This window comes from Oryzias latipes, chromosome 21, assembly GCF_053564925.1.
Source record: "Oryzias latipes strain Hd-rR chromosome 21, Olatipes_Hd-rR_3.1".
Classification (NCBI taxonomy): domain Eukaryota; kingdom Metazoa; phylum Chordata; class Actinopteri; order Beloniformes; family Adrianichthyidae; genus Oryzias; species Oryzias latipes.
The window spans coordinates 2,645,041-2,670,297 of NC_136257.1; the positions used below are offsets into that span (position 1 = coordinate 2,645,041).

At 40.4% G+C, this 25,257-nt stretch overlaps 1 protein-coding gene across 2 annotated transcripts in view; it reads right to left on the bottom strand.

Annotated features, from left to right (window-relative positions):
• man1a2 (mannosidase, alpha, class 1A, member 2) overlaps window positions 1-25,257 on the bottom strand; it is a 105,127-nt gene that overhangs the window by 72,148 nt on the left and 7,722 nt on the right. For both annotated transcript variants that reach the window (XM_023950575.2, XM_078939856.1), the window contains exon 3: window positions 7,641-7,902. In XM_023950575.2, the coding sequence (XP_023806343.1) occupies window positions 7,641-7,902 (262 nt within the window). The remainder of the gene's footprint in view (window positions 1-7,640; window positions 7,903-25,257) is intronic.

The following is a 25,257-nucleotide window of genomic DNA, read 5'->3' on the forward strand; positions in this document are numbered from 1 at the left end:
TACCCCAAAGTCACACCTGGATACCCCCCAAAAGTCAGAGAAATTACCCCCAACGCACCAAGTGGAAAAATAAACTCATTCATGGAGCGATTTATTTAGGAGACATAAAAAGGTATTTGGCGTTTGGCAGGCCTACAAGTCTTAATGTAATTACTTTTTAGTATGTGTCCATCAGCCTGTTTGAATGTGTCTTCTGATGTTGTCCAACAAGACTGGTTGAATAAACAACAATGTTGCCATCAGTGTGTGAATGTGTGTGTGTGCATGGGTGAATGGGACTGTGACTGTAAAGCGCTTTGGGCCTTCGTAAGAAGGTAGAAAGCAATATATAAGTATACGCCATTTACCATTTACCATGTTCAACAAGAAAAAGAATAAGACGAAGACTTTAGGAATGTATATTTATGTAATAAAACCAATTCCCTGAACAGGAGAGGTGTTCTCTCCAGCACTGATGCTCAGAAAGGATTGTTCACGGAAATTCTGCATGAATAAATGTAATGACAGTTACAGAAGAGAAGCTGAGTTCATGTTAGAAGTCGGCACAGTGAGGAGGAGGCAGAGATATTCACACTGAAATGCAACAGCCACTTAGCTGATGAAGTCTGTTCTTCTTCCAATGGGGACATTGATTTAGGTTCGACATGATGGGCAGTGCTGGCACGATTACAAAACACAAATGTGTTCTGCTACTTCAAGAACATTTATAAAGATTTATAGAAGCAACACAATGCAGACTGATTGATTTTTTTTCCACGCAGGGAAGGACTTTGCTTTATTCCCAGAGAAATCTTTACTGGAGCGTTTGGGCCAAAGTAACATTTGCAGACTTCTTACACCGAGTGCGTGAAAGTGAACCACAGCTCTCTGGTGGCAACTCTGAAGGGAATTGTGAGTTCTCCAGAGGTCTTTCCAGCATAGCAGCAACCTAGAAACACTAGCAAAGTCAACCTGCTGTACTTAGTCTATCCCTTTGACTGTGTGGCTACTTCCAGCTCCACCAATAAAGGGAAATTTGCATACAATACTGTGGTGGTAGGTCTGATCTCCTTCCTGCAGGAGCTTAAAAACCTGTAGGCATGGTGCCAGGTCAGCAATCTCCTTCTCAACGTCAGCAACACCAAGGAGTTGATAGGAGTTGATAGTGAACTTCAGTGCAAAGCAGGTGAGGTACTACCAGAACTTTACAATCAATAAGACCCCAGTGGAGAGAGTGAACAGCTTCAAGTACCTAGGTGTTCACATCCCACAGGGTGTCACATAGTCCTGTCATGCTAACACCCTGGGAAAGACGGCCCAGCAGCGTCTTCACCATCTCAGATGCCTGACGGACTACAAATTGCCCTCAAAGATGTTAAAGGCCTTCTTCACCTGCACCGTTGAAAGCATCCTGACAGAAAAGGTCTCCAGAGGGTGGTGAAATCAGCCGAGTGCACCATCTGTACCGAGCTCCCTTAAAAAACATAAATATGATCATGTATTGCTCCTGCAGACCACCTTCAACAAGCGGTGCTGCATCAGAGCTAATGGGATACTGAAGGTCTTCAGACTCTTCTCTCTGTTCAGGCCAGGGGAACCGTTCAGTCCCTTACAGGGGAAGAGAGAGACGGTGAGGAAGAGGCCATTTGGGCCTTCAACCAGAACACCTAATACCGGTCTTCCTGGACACCCAAACACCATCCCACTGTTCTGCCTCAGCTACACCATTCTATGCAATTTGCAGCACATGGACACTTTACATTCTTGTGAACTTAAATAACTTATATATTTATTGAAGTGTCTTTTTCATACTCATTCTCCTAACTTTTATCTTTTTTAATCATACTCACTGCTCTTAGGCCTGTACTCTGTTAGCTAGTTATGCAATACACTTCAATGCATATTATACAATGTATGTATATGTATGTGACAAGTACAATTTAAATTTGAGGTTAAGTTGTAATGAAATAAATGTTAGATGAGCCAAATGAAGAGTTTAGTTGCTAAACCGTCATTGGGATCTACAAACATCACAGAAGAGCTTAGGTTCTTCTGAAAAAAACTGCATGTGGAAGTAAAAAGATGGATCCTGGCTTCTCTTAATTCTGCATCCGCCCTTAAAAAACATAAATATGATCATGTATTGGATTTTTGCAATTGACAGTAAAGATGCAGCACTCTCATGAGGGAGGAGCGGCTTTTTTCAGCTCTGTAACGTTACAAAGACCGAACTAATAAAGTTCTATGCAAGCTCCTCTTGTTATATTTATACAATACAGTTTTTTCAAATGTTGTATAAATAATTTTGATGCATTCATCCTCCACGTCTCAAAGTTCCCTGAGTGAAAATATAGTCTGACATTAAACCGGTCTGTGATCACATGTAGGCGACACACGGAACAGCCCATTGGCATAGCATCATAGCATCGTAGCATCATAGCATCGTAGCATCAGAGCATCAGAGCATCGTAGCATCGTAGCATCAGAGCATCAGAGCATCGTAGCATCGTAGCATCGTAGCATCGTAGCATCGTAGCATCATAGCATCGTAGCATCGTAGCATCGTAGCATAATGAAAACTGAATTAGCCATGTTTTCAAAAAGAAAAAGAATAAGACGAAAACTTTAGGAATGTATATTTATGCAATAAAACCAAAAGATGAAAAATCTGTTGGTTTTATAATGGAAGTTAAAACAGGATGTGTTTTTTTTTCCAAAAAGGACATAAAATGCAAGAGTATAAGAAATTTTAAAGGAAAAGCTAACATACGACTGTAAAAATAAAATTAGCTTTGAGGAAGAAAAAAATAATTTTCCATTCAAGTAATTTTTCTGGGACTTTTTTCAAGCAGAAATTAATTTGATCATTTTCTTTCAGGTATTCTAATTTCATGAACAAAAATGCACCTTTGCTCACTTTGAAACAATAACATAAACTGTTTTTTTAGGGATTTCTGCTTGTAAGAGACCTTTTTTCATGTGAAAGTCTAAACTATTCACAATGGCTTTATAGCTCATTCCATAAAATGTATCTACAGCCAAACCTACATCTGAACTGTTCTGAAGAGCCAAACGTGACCCATCAAGCTCTGGACTCCTGCTGATAAACTCTGAGACGATAGAGGGGCTTCATTTTAGAATAAGCACACGGCTGAAACATGCCACCTGTAGACAAAACCTTGTTTTGATAAGATGACAAAACCCTATTACCTTGACATAAAAAAACACAGAACAAAACAACCAAATGACAAAGCACAAGTCAGGAGACATTTTAATGAAGAAAGCTGTGCACTGCCCTGAAGGCAACTGAGCCATCTACATATGTGCGCAAACACACACACACCCACACACCCACACACACACTTAGACCTGATAAGCATTCAAAACACAAAGCCCTATGTCAAACACTGTTACCCTTATGGTTAAGAGACTTATGAATTGAAGAAGTCCCGTTTCTTTGGTTTAACATGAGGAAGCTCATCATCCTCCCTGTTGATATTCTGCGTCTCCATAAGAAAACCTTTGCCTTTATGGACCAATGCATCCGGAAAGCTGCTCCTTTTAGACTGCACTTTAAGAGGACTGCTTTGGCTAATGATTTATCTGGATTTAACAGCCACAATCCATGGCTCTGCGGGGATACATAGAGCGGCCGTAATGCGCGCCACAAATCTGAAATCGTTTTCTCTCTGTAGTCACAGCTGAGCTATGGGGGACATTACTGGCAGTCTGCTTCACAGAGCTCAAACAGCTGACTGAGATCTAAGCAATTGTTCTTTTCTTTTGGGCCAGCTATGCTCTGCAATTACCAATAATCACCTGCCAATTAGAGGAAGTCAGCATGACCGCAGTGTTTGTGAGAAAGACCCGGCAGTGGTAGCAGTGTTGCATGTACGGTGGTGGTGACCCAATCCAATCTGCATTCTCTCAATCTATTTGTTCGGATATAATGTAAAGAACACCTGGAGAACAGGTATTACAGAAACTCAGGCAGGACTAGGAAATTTGGTATTCCTCCCATGTTCCTTCCCCTTTCAAGTTAAAATTCAGTCATGATCATTTTATGGAACAAAATAACCAAAAATCCACAGCAAGAAGATACCACAAGGACTTTGTTACCATGGTGATCATCAGCCAATATGTTATCCTGACTACAAGTATGTCACTGGTGCTTAAGAGAATGAGGAATTTGTGCACAAATATTCATGCTAAATTCAAAGGAAGTATTCCTTCTTGGCCGGTTCAGGTCTCAAAAGGAGACGACCTCTAAAAGCTCTGAGGTTTGATGCTGCTAAACCAACCAACAGCTCTGTTCTGGTCTTCCTTGGCAGACACTCCTCCCCAGTACAGAATGGCACCAAACATGCTGTAAGGGGGTCCCCAATCCCCGGGCTGTGGACCGGTACCAGTCTGTGGGTCACTTGGTACCGGGCCACAGACAGAAAAAAATGATGCATACGCCAACATCAATTATTTCTATTTTGTATATTTTCTGATACTAAAGGAAGTGTTATTTTGAAAAAAGTACCAGATTCGGTTCACCACATCTGTCTGTCTTGACGTATCGCGTGACTTTAAGCAGCTGCTTTAACCGCTGAGTTAGTAACCTAATGCTGAAAAGCTAATGAAAAATAATAAACAAATAAAACATATTTGGAAAGTTTCTTTGTGGAGAAAAGATTCAGTGAGGAAACCAAAGAAGATCCTTCAAAGAAACGTAAAGCTGCTGTTTGCAGACAAAAGCAGGAGTTTTCCTCCAAATGTGGATTTATTAGGACAGTTGTTCTCACGTAGCAGAAGCCTTAATGTGCAGCGACTGACTTCTGAATGTTTCACACGCAGATAATAAAGATGCAGACACGGTGGAGTCATGTTTATTGTTCTATTTAGTAAATAGCAGTTTAGCGACGGTTGTGTCTATTTTGCTTTATTTATCCGTCACACCTTAAAGTTGGCTGAAGTTAGCCTCCGGTTGGGATCTTCATCTTCATTACAAAGAATGAAGGTTCAGTCAAATGAAGTTGCTGATTTGTGGAAGTTGTTTCTGATTTGGGTCAACTTGTAAAAAGGTCATTTATGAATTTTCCTACAGCAAGGTTGAATATGAGGATTAAACTTTAGCACAGAAAATGTTCCTTTATGTTAAAATAGAGCTAATCAGAAGTTATTTTCAAAGAAAATAGGATAAATCTGAGACTGGGTTGAGTTCTCAGTGTTAGAATGGTCTATATGGAAAAAAAACTCTAATGTTGGTTTAATTGAATTATTTACAAATTAGAAACAACTTCTACAAATCAACAACTTTGTCATCTAAAGCATTTTTTTACTAATGTTTGGAGGTTTTTTTAAGCTACATTTTTTGTAGCATTTTAATTAGAAAAACATATTTTTATAGGAACTGGAAGCTTAGAAATACTAAACACAGAGTTCAGACCGGTCTGTGAAAATATAGTTCATCATTAAACTGGTCTGTGGCCTGAAAAAGGTTGGAGACCACTGTCCTAAGGCACATTAGTGCCATGTCGGCCTTGGTTTTCCTGACTGCATTCAGACGTCAGTCATGAATAACGCATGTGGCCTGCAGGAAGTACCAAAGCCAAACTGCTCAGTGCACATTATCACACATACAGACATGTTGTGAGTCATAGCACTTGACACGCAAGGGTAAGTAAGGGTAAGTAGAGTCGTAGAGTTTTTCTTTTAACCCCCGCAAACTGTGAATTGGCCAACAGGCTTGTTAGTGGTGTTCAAGTGAAAGGTGCGAGCTGCTCGCAGCCTGACTGTTAGAGTTCAGGAAACCCGGTAATAAGAGCAGTTTGTGTGGGCATCCATGGCTGAAATGGCTGCATACGCCACATGCTTTGCTGTTCCAGAAAACATGGGATAATCCAATCAATGCTCCAATCAAAAGTGAAGGATCTGTTCTCAGAACGAGGGACGGACATTGATCAGCCAACAGCCATTTCCAGAACTCCATGTTGGTTGAATTTTAACAAGATTCATTCATCTTAGCAAACATCCTAACTCAATTTTTGATGTACTTTACCAACATGTGAGCAGGAAAACTGCATGAATATTCACTTCATACTGCAGAGCTGCAGGTAAAGGGAAGTAAGACGTCAACAGATAAGGGTCTTGGTTCCTTTATGCTTACAAGGACAATGCTACCAAGAAGACAGATGCTGAACCAAACTCCAAACTTAACATGAAACTGCAGCCAAATGCCAACATGCAACCTGAGCAAGAAACAGGAGCCAAGTTCCAGTGTAACCGACTGAAGACCATTCATCTTTGATTCAAGAGACAATCTAGAAAGAGGAGTGCATGCTGAGGTGGCTCATACAGCAGTTAAATCCTAATGTTTAGTGGGGGGGGGGCTTTCTCCCCAGAATGGCAATTATAAAGAGACCGTAAGGAGGGTTACAGACAAATGCAGGTTTGGACCAATGCACAGCAAGTGTTCTGACACCAAGTGTTGTTTCATTAGAGTGGATATGAAGTCAGTATGCAAGCCAACTTGCTGCAGGGAGAAAAAGGAGGAGTGGAGCAAAAAAATAAAGGGAAAAACGCTGGAACTGGATGGATGTCTGCAGGGAGAGCGACCAGATAGCCCCATCTGCATTCTGCTGGTGTACGATCTGTCTGGCTGGCTGTTGAGTTCAATGAGAGCTGGCACTGAGACCGACCGACGGCAGAGAAACGTTCAAATGTATGGTACAGTAAAGCACACACTGACCCTCATTCTGGCACACACCAGGCACAAATTGCACTAGCAACTCTTCTCTTGGATGGCCCTCTAAAGATTTCATGAGAGCAGATCTGATGGAGGGTAATGGATATTTGACAAACATTAGAACGCATCACTAACCCGAGTATCTCTTCCCTTTTCTAGGGAATCAGATGATAAGTTAGATTTGCCATCATATGCAAGCTTTAGGAAAAATAAAAAGGTACAAAATTCTCCTGTCTTTATCTTTCAGCTGCTCCCTTCAGCCGTCAATGTAATAAAAAATTTCTACCTCCACTTTTGCTCCATCTTCTGCAACCTGCCCAGTGGCCTACACTAACTTCAGGTCCTTCACTGTATCTATAGACCTCTGCAGTGGTCCTGGTTCTTCCTCTGAACGTGTCTAAACATCTCCATCTGCTTCCCTGGCTTCATCTCTAAAACGTCTAACCTGTGCTGTTCCTCTGATGCCCACCTTCCTCTTCACTCCTGTTGAGGATGTTTACTTCCTTCCTCTTCTATACCTTCAGTCTTTTCCCTCATAGCCACTGAACAGTGCTGACTCACCATCTTAGACACTTTTTGAGTTCAGTTTGTCTCCAGTCAGTCCAACCTGCTAACACTTTCCCTCTATTGCTATGGATTGTTGACCCCAAATACTCCGAAATGCTCCCTGCAACTTTTCGGTTCCTTTTATTGAGCACTACTCCTGTCTTGCAGCAGGAGACCTTCATCCCTCTTTTTTCCATACCCTTTTGGATTTTTGGTTTCTGCAGTATCGTCTACAAACATTAGGAATGGAAGTACAAACTACTGACTTGATCACAGTAGCCTGAAACTGCATCTCTGATTCAGACCTTTTTTCAGACACAGGACAGATGAATAAAACCTAATAATCGGCTCATTTGGTAAGTAGTGGAGTAGTTTTCCTCACCTCTCTGATCTTGTCCCGTTTCTCTTTGGCGTCGGGCTCGGGTGGCTCTCCGTCACTGACACCAACCACCTTAGGCATGGGGACGGGTGGCAGGGGCTTAGGCCCCGGGTCCTTCTTCTTCAAGTCCTCCATGACTTTTGTCTTCTCGGTCTGAATCTCGGCCTGCAGCTCCTCACGCGACTTCCGCAGCTTCTCCTTTGCCTCCTGCAGCGCTCGCTCGTGGTCTGCACGGATCTTATCTCGCAGGCTTGCTACCTCCTCCCTGGAAGAAGACGTGCTGTTTTAGAGATTGCTGGAGCCACAGTGGTTACAAACATTTGTGAGTAAGGACACATTTTTGACCCTTCAGAACAGGAAAACTCTCCTGGAATCATCAGAAAAACACAGAAATGTGTTTTTCTGATGATTGTGTTCTGTGTGAAACAGGCCTGACATTTTTAGAAGCTGATGGGAAAAAACAAGAAGGTCAAAGGTTTTCAAGGATAGAGAGATAAAGACCAAAACTCTGCATTTCTCCTGTTCTCAGAGCTACATGAAATTTACTGAGAACATCAAAAAAGCTGAAGGTTTCACTACAGAGACAAAAAAAAAAAAATCACTTTTGATTATATCGTAGTTTAACACGCACCCTTAAAAACCCTCCCGTATGAGTGTTCCTCTTCTTGAAAGCTTGTTTTTTTTCCTTCATGCTGAGATATTGTTTCATTTTTCCAGTGTGGATTTCACTACACAATGCCCCTTCAGAGGAATCGCATTACACAATAGGGGAACATGAACGCCGAAAAGAATTCTCACTAAACAGTAGGAGAGCAAACAAAGAATGTAAAATGATTCCTTTGGTGAGATCCTAAAATAATGAAGCATTCACAGCAGATTTCTAAAGAGATTCACTTTTTGTATTTTAGTCAGTTTAAATGCAGAAGCACAACATATAATGCAAACTGAAAGTACTTACACTTCAACAACAACTTCTATGATAAATCATCAGAAAAAAGAACATCTGTGTGCCACAGGGTAACCCCAAAGATGCTAAAGGTCGTAGGTGATGGAAACAATGAACTCGCCTGCAGAGACGCATGTAGATTCAGCTGCAGGCCTCCTGCAGTTAACATTGCGTAAAAACCATGTTAGCATCAGATCAGCTGCTTGTTGCAATAACTTTCACCCTCTTACCGGCTGTTTTAGTCCAGATGATGAAGCAAAAGTTTGTTTCAAGGAAACAAAGTCCACAAGAAGTTTCCTAGATCACCAATAGCCACCATTAACTCTGAACTTTAAATGTGTATCAACAAACAAAGTCTTTTAGTAGCTAATAATAACACTATTAACAAACATGTAAAAAGTTATGGCATGAACCTGTGTTCCAAACAGTCTGTTGAGCATTAAGGTCAGCGTAGTAATACAGAACATTCAGGCTGTGTGACCGGAACTTCTTTCTTAGATGCTCAATATAATTTTATAATTATTTTTAACCCTGCAGCCAATTGAAACTGAGTGTTCACCCTGACCATGGTATAAATATAATGTGAGCATTAAATAATTGTTAATACAGTAAACTAGCTTGCAGTTCTGCACAGCTGCTTATTAGAAATTTCACATTAAAGATAGACAGTAAAAGTAATGCTTTCAAGTCCACCAGGAATTTTTAGCTTTTGGACAACTTAAGTTTACCTAAAGAAGTAAACAAAAACAAGCAAAGACTGTCAACAACACAAACCATTACAAGCACACAAAGTCAGATGACTACAAGTACTCATACTGGAAAAATCAACATTAAAAGTGTGATTATCAGAAAATGTCATTCTAGGCGTTTCTGTCGATCAGATTTATTTGGTGAAACGTTCAAATGCAATAACAGTTTTAGGGGAGAACATTTTAATCTAACCTAATGTTATGGGGGAAGTGCCATTATCAGACAAAAGAAAACAGATTATCAAAAACCTAACTAAATAAATCCCACAATAAACTATTTGGTGTGCATGTAAAAGTGGTACACTGATGCATTTATGCATTAAGCAGTACTTTAATGCTCTTGGGGATTTTCAAACCTTCCTGTTATGAAGGTGAGGTCTGCTTCTGATGTCCAACATGAACATCAGTGAGTTTTAAGCTGAAAAACGCTAATGGACAACGACAAAACTAGTCTGATTACACAATGATGTGTCATCTGGATTTCTCCGGTTGGAACAACTTAAGACCTCAGCAGACTGAGGGGCTCTCTTTCCTCTTAGCTGAACAGTATTTACAGCTGCTCATCGCCACACTCAAGTGATTAAAATGACTGGCTGCGCTTTTCAAGGACATTCAAAGGAACCTTGTTGGAAATAAAAACTGCTGCTCTGTGAAAACATTCTCATTACAAATCCACCCAACATGGAAAAGCAGAGGATGTCAACAACATCATCTGCAATTAGTTCCAGCAATTACTTTTACCAAAAGTCAATTTGAATTCACCACTTGGCTTCACCTCCTGTTCTTCATCTCCAAGAAGGCCTTACAGAGGCCTATGAGGCAAGAATGGGGACAGCTATGATGTAGATTCTGTCATGAAAGAGCATTCATGTTTGATAAATGAAAACCAAAGGAAGGAAATGTGTGAAAAAGAGAAAAATAAAGTGAGAAGTAGAATAGAGTTGTTTAAGGTCTTTTTTATTAAAAACAAAGTTAAAAAAATTTATATGATTCTTATAAAACCATCATAGCCTGTGTTAGCGACAAAGTCAGAGAAGCCAGACTGAGATGGTTTGGACATGTTCAGAGGAGGGATAGTGGATATATTGGTAGAAGGTAGGCCTGCACAATATACCGCAAATTTATCGTTATCGCGACATCGAGCTGTGCAATATGCATACCGCAAAAGACGGCGAAAATCGCAATAAATGGTTTCCTTAAATGTGCTAAAACAAACTCACGGCAGCTTGAAATATTGAACAAATGAAATAAATCCCTTTATGCATTTAACCAATCGGAAGGACCCGTTTCCGTTGTTGATCAATCAGATGAGCCCTTTCATGTTAGATGTTTGCCTCCTACGTCGACAAGGGTCAGTTGTTGTATCATTTTTAAACTGTTGCAGTGAAATGGAAATGATGTTTTTGGTTGTTTTGCTATTTGTTTATATACCGCAAATTATATCGTTATCGCAATATTAATCACCAATATCGCATATCGCGAGTTTTCCTCATATCGTGCAGCCCTAGTAGAAGGATGTTGGAGATGGAGCTGCCTGGCAGGACGGCCAAAGAGGAGATATATGGATGTCTTAACAGAGGACATGAAGTTGGCTAATGTTAGGGTAGAAGATGTTCATGATAGAGTGAGGTGGAAAAGGATGATTCGCTGTGGCGACCCCTGATGGGAAAAGCCGAAAGAGAAAGAAGAATAAAACCATCATAATTCTGTTAAAGGTTAAAATTTGTAAAAATGCCAGACTAATATAAAACAAAAATTGTTTATCTAACATTCTTCTAAACATTTTTGCTTAAAGTAAAATTATTTATACATTTGTTGAAGACTACGTCTTAAATCACCACTGACTGGCGTCTGTATTAAATTCAGTGTAACTAAAGGCAGGGATCTGCAGCGCTGCCTTAATCTAGCACATCTTCTCCAGAGCGCTGTAGCTCTTACCTTTACTATCCGTGTCTAAGAGGGTTGGGACGGCCGCGCCCTTTTAAACATCATGGTAGAAATTCAAATTCAGGGATGTGGAGCAAGTGCAGCAGCATCTCTAACTTGATCAAACATCCTCAAGGGCAAAACCGTCTTAATGAACAAGCTGCTGATTTGTACAAGTTACTTTAAGTGACACATATTTCATTGACATTTCATTGATTATCTTGAAGAAATCCAGGAATCTGGGAAACTCTCTGAGTCCCACTAGTGCAGGGGTCGGCAACCCATGGCTCCGGAGCCACATGTGGCTCTTTCATCCATCTGTTGTGGCTCCCTGTGACTTTGGAAAATAATGAGTATTTTATAATAATTAAATGTTATTTTAGTTTTTTTCATTTTTCATGGCATTTCAAAGGCGCTGATGGCTCCGCACGAAGCACGAGCCACGTAAAAAACAGCTTCGTAATGAGCTCGTATTTATCGGGCGAGACCTGCAGAGCTGATAGCAGGAGGAGACACGCGGGGCGGCTTCAATAAACATTCCGATCTTCTGCCGGGAACTTCACGTACCACGGGGCAGAAACTGATGACAGACTGAGAGTTCGCGCCAGCGTTGCCAGATAGTCACAGGTTTCCAGCCCAAAAGTCATCTGAAAACCGCCAGACCCAGCCAAAATCCACCCAGCACAGCTTTTGTTGATGTTTTTTTTTCGTACTGGACTGATAAAATAAAAGATATTTCTAAATAAAAGATAGTTCAGACTAAAAATAAAATGTGTACAATATTGAATATTTCTTCAACGGCCCGCCTTCTTCCATTCATTTTCTTAACCCGCTCTATCCCCGCTATAACCTGCATCCTTCTCTTTCATCCGTTGTGCGGCGCTGGAGCCCCCCGACTATCGTATTTTGCGCTCTCTGTGTAGGACACACTGAGGAGCGCGGGGGAAACCAACTCTCAGCTGCAGAGGATGTGAACAGGTGAACAGATAGAGAGGAAAAGCAGGTAAAGAGGCGGAGGAGGGGCTTTGGCTTCAAACTCTGTCAGAGATGGAAACACGGGCGTCAGATTGAGACACAGCTTTCCCTGCGGGAGTTGAAGCAGAGACTTTCTCTGGGATGATTTTATAAACCCAAACATGGAAACATGATTACCAAGTAGAACTCTTCAAAATAATAAACCTGATCTCTCCACATTCTCAGTGTCTACCATGCATTGATAAACCCATCGCTCCATGCAGCCATCAGACCAGGACCAGTAGCTCCTCCCACACGCGGCTGCGGTATCATCCTTTAAAGAACATAATGTGCATTTGCAGCGACGTATGCTTCAGACGATGTCCGATTGCCCAATCTACATGTCAATCAAGTCCCGTACTTCTCAGTGAGGATTTTGATTGGCTGGTGGATTTTAAAGAAGTACTTTTTTTTTTTTAATCTTTTCTGACCCGCGATCTACACTCATGTCATTGAAGGTCGATCGCGATCGACGTAATGAGCACCTTTGAATAATATATACATGCATAATATATATAATGATGTCAAAACAGGTTGTGGCTCCGGGTGCTTTCTTTTTTATTAGGGGCGGTCCCAAATGGCTCTTTGAGAAAAAAAGGTTGCCGACCCCTGCACTAGTGGAAGTTTGGGATAAAGTTGATCTGGATCCATTTTAGGTCAGTGGATCAGATCTTTAAAAATGAACCAAAATAGGAAATGTATGGTCAATCGCATATTATGGTTAAATAATAATAATAGTCCATTTTATTTGAATATATAACTGGCGACCTTTGGCTTTCATGTGACAGAGTTCAGGGGTGAACCAGGGAGCAGATTTAGAAAAGGAGACAGGGCGACTTTTGACAGGAGCAAGATGGTTGAGAGAATCAGAAAGAAGGTTGTTGTAGAAGAGACGAGTTCATCAGGGTTTGGTGTGTAGGGATCGAAACGAAACGAAATCGGATATCGAATTAAAAAAAAATAAAATCTGAGATTTTATTTTTGACCATATTGCCCAGCTGAGATTTTATTTTTGACCATATCGCCCAGACCTACCAGAACAGTTTGGGTGGGGCCAGGAAGCATGCAGGCAAGGCATTCAATGGAGCTGAAGGAGGGGATCTCAACCGGCAGGACTTTCCACTTCTCGCGATGTAATATCGTGAGACCTCCTCCACGACCCGTGCAACGAGGTTTGTAAACAAAGCCGGGGGGGGGGGGGGGGGGGGGGGTAGAATCGTTAAGTTGTGAAAAGTCGTTTGGATGCTGCCAGGTTTCCGTTAAACAGAGGAAGTCAGACTTACGGTCAGAAAACCAAGTCCTGCATCAGCTGATTGAATCAAAGCGTTACAATGAATCATTACACCCCAAATTTACATTCTTCAAGCACCTCGAGCTGCACAATGTATGAAAAGAACTTTTTATAAATAAAGTTCAATTTTATTTTATTGAAATAGTCTATTCTACTTAGAAGACGATGCCTCACCTCGCATTGATAAAAATGAGAGCATTCAGACAAATGTTTTCAGTGGGGGTGCCTTTGACTTCAACAATCATGAAGGCAGTGAGGAGAGTGCTACAAGTACCGTACTATATCCAGTTAGTCAGCTCTGCCTTCAGAGACATTGTCACGGCTAAAGAAGAAGGAAAGACAGAAGGGCAGAATGCATCTAAATCTCATTTTTAAATCAAAGGTACAGCCATTTACTACGTCAAAAAGTCAAATCTAAAAAGTGTAATAAAGTGTATTCACGATCCTTTTGATTTTATGATTTTATGTTTACTTCGCAATTACCAGTACGACGCCCATTGAGACGACTTATGATTTTGGGCTATATAAATAAAACAGAATTGAACTAAATTAACACCGGAGACGTCGCAGACAACACCTACACAACACAAACTCTTTGGCCGATTGTAACTCTCCAACCATTTACTGCCATCAGCCTGAATCAGCCGATTCTGACACGGACAAAAGGGGCTTTTCTTATCGGCAGAAAGGATCCGCAGGAATTACCGGTACTTAAATTGTGTTCAGGGTTGAAGAGTTACGGTAGTCAGAAGACCGTCAACACTGAAGCTAAAGCTCTGATGTTAAAAGGTTAAAGAAGCAGCTTGAATGTTAAGTGGGAAGATGGAACAGCTATAGCTTTCTGACCTCCAGGGGGCGCTCCCAAAAGGATTATTTGAAATATATTTTAGTTCTTATTTTCACAAGCATTTGACACCCAACCCTCATCCATCATAACCACAGAGTCATGAAGAGCAAGACTGCAAAAAAAAAAAAAAAAAGGGGGGGGGGGGGTCCTCATGGGAAGGAAAAGCGGTAAACGAGACCAGGCAGCTTCCATCAAAGGTTCAGCCAATCAAACTAATTAAAACAAAGACCTGCTGCCAAACCACTATAAAGGCGACAGGCGGAACGCCACGTGACAGCTAACCCAAGGCCAGGCAGTCATTTATGGATGTGCCTGTTGGGGAGGGGGACAAGAAGAGTCATGGAGGACAAAAAAAACTGAAGTGGGGGGAAAAAAAGCTTCAGCTTGAAGACAGACACATAAGACAATTTATCCTAATTATATGTCAAACAACACACGAGCATCCATTTCATAATTCCATTATGACACCAGATGCTGCGCCAACTGAGACCAAAATAAACAGCCTCCAAGTTACACAACATCGCCCTGGAAACGCCTCCTAAATATTCATGAACCGTCTCAGCGGGTCGGGCTTTAATTGACAGGAACCATATTTTGTAACATCAAATCTACACATCATCGCATGCGCAACTGAACGCACAGACTTGTTATGATGCCTCAAACACAGGATTTTATTCCCTGTAAGCAGACAACATATCAGTGAAAGACAAATGTGTGATGAGGGCGTCCAGCGGTCTGTTCTGCATAGAGGTGGCAATATTGGTTTAACTGCCCCAATATTGAATCTCTCACTGGAGTCTGCACCACACCTGACAGTCCAACAGGTGTCTGCCTGACACACTGATATAATCATCCTTTGATCGGGTAACAACCAAAAAAACCAAATCATTTTTCCTGATACATCACTTATGAACTGAACGGAAGGAAAGTGAAACTTCTTTTACATTTTAAAACTCTTGCATCATAAAGCAAACTTGAAGCTTTTGGGCGATGACCAAAACTTTTCTTTTGTGGTCGATGACTAAACCTGAAGTAGGCCTGAATGTTGCAACTGACATCATTGTTCATTTTTTTTAGCTTTTATTTTCTTCTCAAACCTTTGCTTTAGCTTTACCATCAGTGGTAACCCTTAGCACGTCATGACCTGTGTGTCTGCTGTGACACTAAGGGTTTATTGTATCATTAGTTCCTATACGTTGAATGAGATGCGACGTTATACAGCATGCTGCTGCCGCCCCCATAAGATACTAATGGGGGAAATAACTTCAGATTAGTCGGTACTTTACTAATTATTTCTGAGAGCCTAAACATTTTCATTATTTTCTTTCATCTGTTAAATGGGGATTTTGAGTTAACATGGGTTCACTTGTGCCTGCATGTATGAAGTTTATTTTTAATTCTTTCAATCGTGTTGGGTTTTACAATTAGTCAATAGAATTTTCAACTCTATATACAACTCTATGCTGAGAAAACCTTATTTAACCAGTCACAGGTAGAAATGAGTCAATTATAGGATTGAAAACAGCAACCATGAGCTGATTTTTCTTCTCTGAAGTAGATATTGAATATTACATATCATACAGTTACATTTTGTATCAAGTTGACACGGACGAACAAAATTCAGTGGTGACTCTAATGAGAGGCGCCTGCCTGGGGAGGGTCTCGCCAGGGGAGTTATTCAGTATAACCGCCACTGCTAGAAGTCAGAGGGGTGGTGGGCGCTTTAGATGTCCCGTGCGCTTGTAAATTATTTGACATTTTACCCGGGTAGTTTTACCCTCCAGTTTATTAACATGCATTTTATGTAACCTCACAAAAACCAAATATATTCTTTCTAAATTGTCATTTATTCTTTTAATATTTTTTCCAATGTTGGTGCAAAGGAAACTGTAATTTTTGAACAATATGATCACAATTTGTTTGATAAATTTTACACAAAAAAAACATTTGTGTTTTCTGCAGCTACACAAAAAGGCAACATGTTGAAGTTTTATTAGTTTTTCTTTTGTCTTAATCAGAGATGAAGTCTTTGAAGACTAACAAAAATGTTTTATTTCTTTTTAAATGATTAAATTGTTTCAATTTAGATTAATTGTGTCTGTTGGCCACTTCACCTTCATTCTGTTTCTTAAATGTTGTTTTTACTTCTTTAGTTTAACATCTAAAATAATCCAGACGTTCTTAGAAAAGTGTTTCAGTCAGAAAGATGACTTGGACCAAACTCTGGGATGTTTGGCTGTTAAGAAACACAAATAAACTGTTGACCTCTGATTTCATCAAGAACATATATAAACTTTTGGATGTGTGTTCGTTGTGGTTTCAAGACGTTTAACAGAGAAGACTCATAGTAGAGCAGAGATGCTGTGGAGACAGTTAAAGGGGCGGGACTTTTCCAAAACAGAGCTGAAGCTACGCCTAATTTGCGGTACTGTCATTCTTATCAAAGTGTCTTTAATAGAATCAAATAAACACAAAGAAAAAAGTATTTTATGATCTTTCATATTCCTAACTACTCAGTGTTTTATCAGGGCCTGTTTGGATGAACACAGAGCTGATATCTGCACTGAGGGTGGAATTATCTGACATGTTCCAACAACTGACAGATAAGTTTGTCCTGCCCTTTTGCCCATTTCTAGAAAGATAGGCGACAGCAGGACTCAACACAGCACCTAATGTCCATGTAAACGGCCCAGATCTGTGGGTCCCAGTGGAATCCTTAGCCACCACGGAGACTTCAACAGCAACAAAACTCAAAGCCAGCGTTCAGTTCAGGAACCCTTCCCCTTCCAACTTTCAGCTCCATCTCCTATCATAAGGCTGCTGCAATTTCACTGCATCCCCATTTACAATGACAATAAAGAATTCCGATTCTGATTAAGGGCCTTTTTCTCCAACGTAGGGTTGGGCGATGTCCCCTAAATCGGCCGTTGACGATGTTTGCTGTCAACCATCGGGATGGACGATGACATCGTCGGGGGGGGGGGGGGGGGGGGGGGGGGGTATTTTTGCATTTTTCGTTCTTATATAACTGCTATTCGTTATTTTGCTTTTTTCATTTTATTTCCCAACTAATGGTTAATCCGCGATGATCCAGTATAAACTGAGGGAAGTGACTTTAACAGAAAAAGTAACAAGCAAGATAGAAAAGAAGTAGTCCGCTCCCGCACTTAACTGGCGGAGTGGACCGGCGGAGTGCGGATTACAGCTTTGTGTTTGATGGGAAGGGGGGGGGGGGTGCTTTGTTACATGAGCCGTATGTGTGGGAGATTTAAGACTGCGATCCGTCCCGCAGCTCTAGGGGTACTACCTACCGAACTCAGAACCGGGTCTAAACGTGTGTCTGAGCACAGCTCGGATCGTCAGCAGACAGAGGTTTGAGCATCAAAGCAGAAATGTCGCTCAGTCCTTAGAAAACATTCAAACAATGACGTGGATTTGTGTTTCCAGTCGTGTCCCGACTAAATAAAGGCTGATGTTATTCACAGGATGCAGCGCCACCCAAAGCTAATGTTGTTAGCCCGTGTTAGCATACTGCTAATCCTGGCTTCGTTCAGAAAAAGCACTGACCACACGGATTAAAATTCAAATGATGAGTGAACAGGTGTTTCATAATAACCGTAACATTATTAAAAGCACGTTTAGAAGATCATCTCGTATTTTACCGAGCTGACATGTCAATATATATAGCCGCTCGGCGCTGTTATCGTTTTGTATTGAATTGTTACATTCAATAAAGTTTGGAAAAAAAGCCGCTCGGCGGAAGTTGTATCCCCTTCCGGTTTTCAAACTGCGCATGTGCGAATACTGCGCATGTGCGAATGATTTATTCCGACCGAAATTGTGACCTTAGTGAACGTTTTTATATTCTGAAAACATTTTTCTGGGCCCATCTACACGGTTGGATTCTAATCCGACCATTGATCCCATCAGGATATTTTGTACATGTAACCGCGGCTTATGGTGTCGACGCGCAACGTGGCGGGGGCGTGGCATCACGATGGTGGTCTCTCCATCGGGATGTCAGTCACCCATCACGATGGACGATGATATCGTCCATCGGCACAACCCTACTCCAACGTGAAGAAGATGCTAAACGGTGCAGCAACTACTCCCTGCCTAAAATACCCAAAACAAAGATCACCCTGTGTAAACTCATGTGTCTAATGTTCTCAGCGTTTCCATTTCATTCATTTCTGTTTCTGTGATCAGGCAAAAGGGAGCCTTAGATTTGTAATTGTTCGATCTGCTGCCGGTGTTAACTTCCACATGCAGTCAAGGTCACAGATTAGAATCCAACCTAAAATTTACCCAGAAATCTGCAGCTTTACAATTCTCAGCTTTTTCTACCACTTCTCAGCTTCCAAGATGTGTTCAGTTTGGGGTTTCATCATGGGGAGGAAACATGGCTCTGGGGAAGGCAGAACACGATCAATACCATGTTTCTGTAGCAACACATGCACACGCAATCTCACAAAACCGGAGAAGAGCTCGCCGTCTGCTGCTCGAGCCTCAACAAGTTCAACAACTGATTTATTCATGACAGTAAGATTGCATGACTGATTCCAGTCGACAAGCTCTTCACACTAGTGAAAAGCGCTCTTTTGAGGTACAGTTTGGTGCTCCGGCAATAAAACACAAACCCTATAAATGTAGGTAAAGCTGAAAACATATTTCCAATGAGCTAATATGAGGAATAACTAGTAGAAACACAAACTTTGCCACATTTTTTCTTCTGTGAGGATTGGGAATGATCAAAGGTAAGGATATTAGTTTAAAACAATATTTATAATTCCTCACAAAGACCACAGAACAATTCCTTTTCTTAATTTTTTAATATACAAGTGAACAATAAAGATGAGATTCCTGCAGATATTTGAAGAATACCCCTGCTAAAAAAGATTTAAAAAATCCAAAATTATATCAATTCCCTTTTGAACGGTTCCATCTAGTAACTGTACAAAGCAAACAAACCATGAAAGACATCAAACTGGGATTAAAATGTTGTGTTCTTCCTGTATTTTGCTGTATGCTAGTTTCTTTAGCATTGCCTAACCATTGCTGGTGTTATGAATGGGATGCATGACCAGAAACCTCATGGTTGATGCAGATCCCATCAGCATGAAGATCTGTTCAATGGTCTTTACCAGAGCAGACTCTCCAGGACAACCTGTCCTGTTTATATCAGGTTTCCTGTAGCAGAGCATGTGCAGAACAAAACAGGAAATCCCCAAATCCAAACATATCAAGAACAATAAAGCAACACTTTCCCCTCATTCCTGCCAACACCTCCACACCTCAGGAAGTTGGTTAGTCCGCCTTTAACAACAGAAAACGTCTTTTACTGCTGTTCATGTTAATACTCCAGAAAGTTCCATAGAGACATCACTGTTAGTCACTCTAGATATGAAAAAAATGAAGTAAAGGTTTCTTAAAAATTTAAATCCAAGCGATGCTGATTTGTTCTGTAGCATCACTTTTTCTACTCTTCTTTCTCCAAAGGTCTTTTTTTGTCAGACCACAGTGGAAAATTAGATGTTCTCTTAATCTGTCTTGACTGGATAAATAAAGGTTAAATAACTAAATGAAGTTTTGTATTGCTACGTAACATGCCAACAGTATTAGTTTACATTCTGTGGTATTATATACTTATTCCCAGTAGTGTGTCCAGCATACAAACAAAGGAAACTCTCACCAGTCCATGTCTTGACACAAGAAAACAGATTTGTCCAAACAGAACTCATTCTGGTGGACAGTTCTCAGGGGCTTGATTGACAGATCTCGTTTGGTAACGGTCACTGCTGATATTTCATTTCTTCACCAGTAATTTCAGAAAGGTTTATTTGAAATTCAAGTCCTGAAGAGCTGAGAGCCGGGCTTTATTTGATGTTGAGAGATGCCTCTGATCTGGTTGTCGTTCGTGGCAGGGAGTCTTTGTGTTGCAGGACCACAGCTTCAGTGTTCGGAGGGAAGAGATGTGGTTTGGTGAAAAGCTTTGCAGGCGAGCCTGAGGATGAACGCCATTGTTCTCCCTTTGCCATGCCAGCTGTAAATTTGTCCAAACCTCCATTTTTTTATGTATAACCAAAAGCGTTTTTAGCTAGATTTGGTCTCGTTCTTTTAACATAGGGTTCTTATAAGTCTATTCAAGTTGAATTTAAGACTTTTTAGGGCCTTCGTAAGACCTTGCTTGCATGTGAAAAAATTAAGACTAATTTATTTGCCTAAATCCAGGCCATAGTCACAAAAAAAATCTAAATTCTTGAATTTCAGAACACAACAAAAAACACACAGTCCTTCTGAATGTAAAACAAAAACAGGCCAAAGGATAGGTTCTGCCGTTTTTTAATTTACATTATTTGATTAAAATAGTCATTAAATAATGAATCTTTGATAGAAAATGTGATACAGAGAAGTTTCAAACAGGACAGTTTTTAGGGCTTCATGGAAGACAAAAATTGTCAATAAAAAAATTCAAAGCAATTTTTAAAGTTGAAAAATAGATTTAAAGGGACTTAACGGATTTTTATTTCTGAAAAAAGAAAAACTTTTTCGTATAACACCTGCGTCTCACCTACATCCCCCCTGACTCACCCTTAAGTGTGATGTAAGTGTGCATGAACATTTTCACATTTTCCTCGTCACTTACAGAGCGATCGATGACCTTGATATTTTGTGTGAACCACTGACATACCCCAAACAGGTTTGATCATGTGTCCCTGCAGACGGCCTGTATCCAGCCGTAAATGCAGTTGTGAACGATGCGTAAATGCAGAGAAACATCCATGTTTGAGGATTCATCTCTAAAACTATACTCTGCTACTTGGACATCCTAAAAGGGGTCTAATTCCCCAGGTCAAGCAAACCATGATATATAAACATGCAAGGCCTGGTTGCAGCCAAATTAGTCTCTACACTTAAAGCAAACGTCATGAATATTTGATCGTGGGGGGTACGACCTGCAGGAGCTAGCAGGTCTGGAAATATAATTATTTTAAAAGATTTTCCTCTCCGAAAACATGCTTCATGGGTTGATTGATTCCTCTAAAGTGTCTCTAGGTGTAACTTATCAGGGTGTATTCAGCCTTTGCCCAACAGTAGCCGGCTTAGGCTCTGGCACCTTCATAACCCACTGTAGCAATTTTGAGGTCAACAAAATAGGAGCTCCTTACCATAACAGTTCAAATTGATTTTGCCCCCTATGTGGAGAAATAATTATTTGTAGTGAAATACTGTGGTGTCCTTTTTGAGTCATTTCCCTAACTGTACCATTGGTACGGTTCACTACGTTGATGTACTCTCTCCAGTTTCTATTTCAAAAAATTCTATGGCAAAAAAATGAAATTGTGATTCTCAACATAAATAGAAGAGAATTGAGAGAAACTGAACAGCAGGGTAATACTTGTGCTAGTGTGTTTTGCATTATTTTCTTGAAAAGTTCACTGTAAGTCAAGGAATTTGTCTGGGGGGGGGTCCTGAACTCTACCTTCTTTCATTTCTTCTGTAGGGTGAGAGGTTGCAATCCAGGCTTATGCCAACAAATAATCACTTCAATCTCCTAAGCAGAAAAAAGGACCACTGGGGAAGCCTGATCAGGTTATTTGGGTCAAAAGAAGTCAGGATTTGCCTGAAGCTTTCATTAAACAAGGCTAAGACAAAGAGGTTTTGAACATAAATGTTCCTTTCTAATAACAGACACTTAACTCGTGTGACTCGCTGTGATTCGTTTCGTTTCTACTGGACATGGCTGCTCGTCCAAAGGTTTAAGAATCATAGCTACCTGTAATGTTTCTTACAGAGTTTCTTCTTTAAAAGCCAGCTGTTTATGTGATTTTAAATTGATATTTTTAAATCTATACCTAACACAAGAAGACAACATTGCCACACTTTAATGTAGCAGTGAAGGTGGAGAATTTGGACCAATAACAGATGTCTCAACAATGCCCTAACCCTTCTTTAAGGCACAAAGTGCTTAAAATTCACAAACCCATTCACACACAGTACGGGCTGATGTCCAACAATGGTGCCAACCGTTAACAACTAGGAGCCATGTGGGGTTCAGTGTCTTGCCCAAGGACACATGGGCGGTACATGGGCGGGGAAGGCAGGAACTGAAGCTGCGATCTTGTGATCAGAGGTTGACCACTCTGCACCATGGCCGCCCCACAGAGAAAACAAGAAAATATGTTTACATTCAACCATGGTATCTTTTAATGGATTCAAAGACGTAGAATTACACTCAACTGAACTGTAAAGTATGATTCAAACGTGGTTTTCTGATCAAGGCTTTCAGGTCTGGTTTAAAATAAAATACCCATGATGCCTTGAGTCCTTCCAAAACAAAAGTTCCTCAATGATATTAACTGACCTCGTGAATGAACTTAGCTAACTACACAATCTGGCTGTATCCGACAAAGTGTTTGCTTAACGTTCAGCTTTGATTGCAAAAATTTAACCTCTGCATAAACTGCACTTCAAAAAGTGTGGAGCATGAATGAGATAAATAATGTCAATCATGACAAAAAAATAGAGCTATAAAATGAAACATGCAGGTAACAAATGAGCTGTGGGAGCTTATGCAGCAGATTGTGAAGTAAAAACGTGAATCACAGTAATCAGTGTGTGAGCATGCAGTCATCAGAGGTAAGTGCTGCTGGGCTGTACTCTCCGTTCTGAAAATGAGCCCATCATTTCTGGTAACGGAGGCAGCAGACAGATGTCGGCTGATGAACTCTTACATGCTGTTTTCATACACAGCGTGATGACTTAAAACAGACCGTAATAACCAAAAAAGTGTTATAGTCCTAAGCTGTAAAGGTGAGTTCGGTTTGAAACTCCAGTTGTACCATTTGAACAAGCAGCAGCGGCTGCGGCAGCGGCGGCGTGTGACTCCATGCTTGCTGTTGGAGCTCGGGGTTAGAGGACATTTCAATGGAATCCCTGATCCATGTGAGCTTTGCTCAACAGCTTGAATTACTTGCACTGAAATATTTAAAAAGATCTCTAATTCCAATAAGAACTCGCACAGAATTTCCAAAACTAAAACAGTTCCAAGCTAGATTAGTTTTGATCTTGCATATTTGGTCTTGCATGCATTGTTCCACAATTGTATGTGGGAAGTAGATTTTTTTTCACTTAACTGCATTTTTGATGTGAAGAAGCAAATAGTCTCAGAGGTAATTTCCTGTTTCCACAGAATCTATTACATCTTTTCAGTTCTATCCAACCAAAGGTTTTACAATTACTCTGAAAAATATAGAGTCCCCGAATGTCTACTTCTTTTACGAGACCATCATGAGAGAGACTCATTGGGTTTTCTTCTAAAACCAAAAAAGCTTGCGTGTCCTCTTAGATAAAAAAAATGCAAATGATACCCCAGTAGCTCTGAACTACGACACATGCTAAAACGAGGATTGGGGCTGTAACGAGTAATCACATACTCCGATATCGGACATCCTCTTTTTGGCATAGATAAACTCATTTGATTTGATTTGATTTGTGTGCGTCTGTTTGTTATGGAGCCTGTACACCGTCGCTGCAATAACCAAATCTCCCAAGCTGGGATCAATAAAGTATCTTCATCTTAATATTATCATCGTATCTGCAATCTGTTCCAGAAAAATCGAATACGAGTATTTGTGATGTAAGAGATCGCCGATTCACAAACTTTAGAGTATAAAGAAATACACTTCCGGCATTTTAAATATCACTAAAATCACAGAATAATGTTTGATTTTAAGTGTATAACGTAAACAAACTGTATATACTAATGTCACCAGAAGTAAATAAATCTTCAAAGTGCGTGTTGGTGAAGGTTTTATTCTGAAAATGAAACTAAGTGAGAAAAAAATTACTCAAATTTGATCTGAAAAAACAATTTTGTTCTAAATATAGTCAACAATTTGCATAAGTTAATTTAATGAATATGATGAAGAAAATCACGTGATCAATCATATAAAGTCATGTGACTGTCTGCTAGCAAGGAGGAGTAGCCATAGCCAAACGCGGCTGCAAAACCTTCATCTAAAGGAGGCGTTTGGTTTTTCCACTAAAAATTAAAAAAGGCAATTTATAAACTCTGTTTCCTGTTTGAAACACTGTTGTCAGTTTAGATTGAAGGACTATGTGTTTATGTAGGTCTTGCCATCGTTGATTTCCGGATTCCGTTTTTTTAGGAGTTTTCCGTTACCGTGAAGGACGGTCTAAGGGCAGGGATGCCCAGTTTAGTTAGTCTGTTTACCGTGGTTAAAGTTTTAGTATTATCCTATGGAATTCTATGTATTTATGATACTTTTTGACTGTATGTTTACCTTACAATTACCGGTAAGAAGCCCATTGAGACGACTGTTGTTTTGAATCTGGGCTATATAAATAAAATTGAATAAGAATAAGAATTGATCTACGGGAACTACAGTCATCGAGACTTTGAGAAATGATCCATAACAACAGTGATGTTCATATTTTGTTTACTGCTGAAGTTAACCAGGAAGTTGACAAAAATAACTTTTGCGTGCATGTGACATTGTTTAAAGTGATAAATACAATTTCTTTCTTTCTGAATCTTTGTGGTTTATCTGGTACATCGACTCTGATAAAGATATAAATGATAATGATTTGTCATCAATCCAGTAAAAATACATAAATACAGTAGCCATTCAAACATACTATATTAAATAGTAAATGGCATGGTAAATGGCGTATACTTATATAGCGCCTTTCTTCCTACAAGGACAAAGCGCTTTACAGTCACAGACCCGTTCACCCAGTCACACACACACATTCACACACTAGTGGCCGCTCCGCTGCCAAACACAGGCGCCCGTCTACCACCAGAGGCAAGGTGGGGTTCA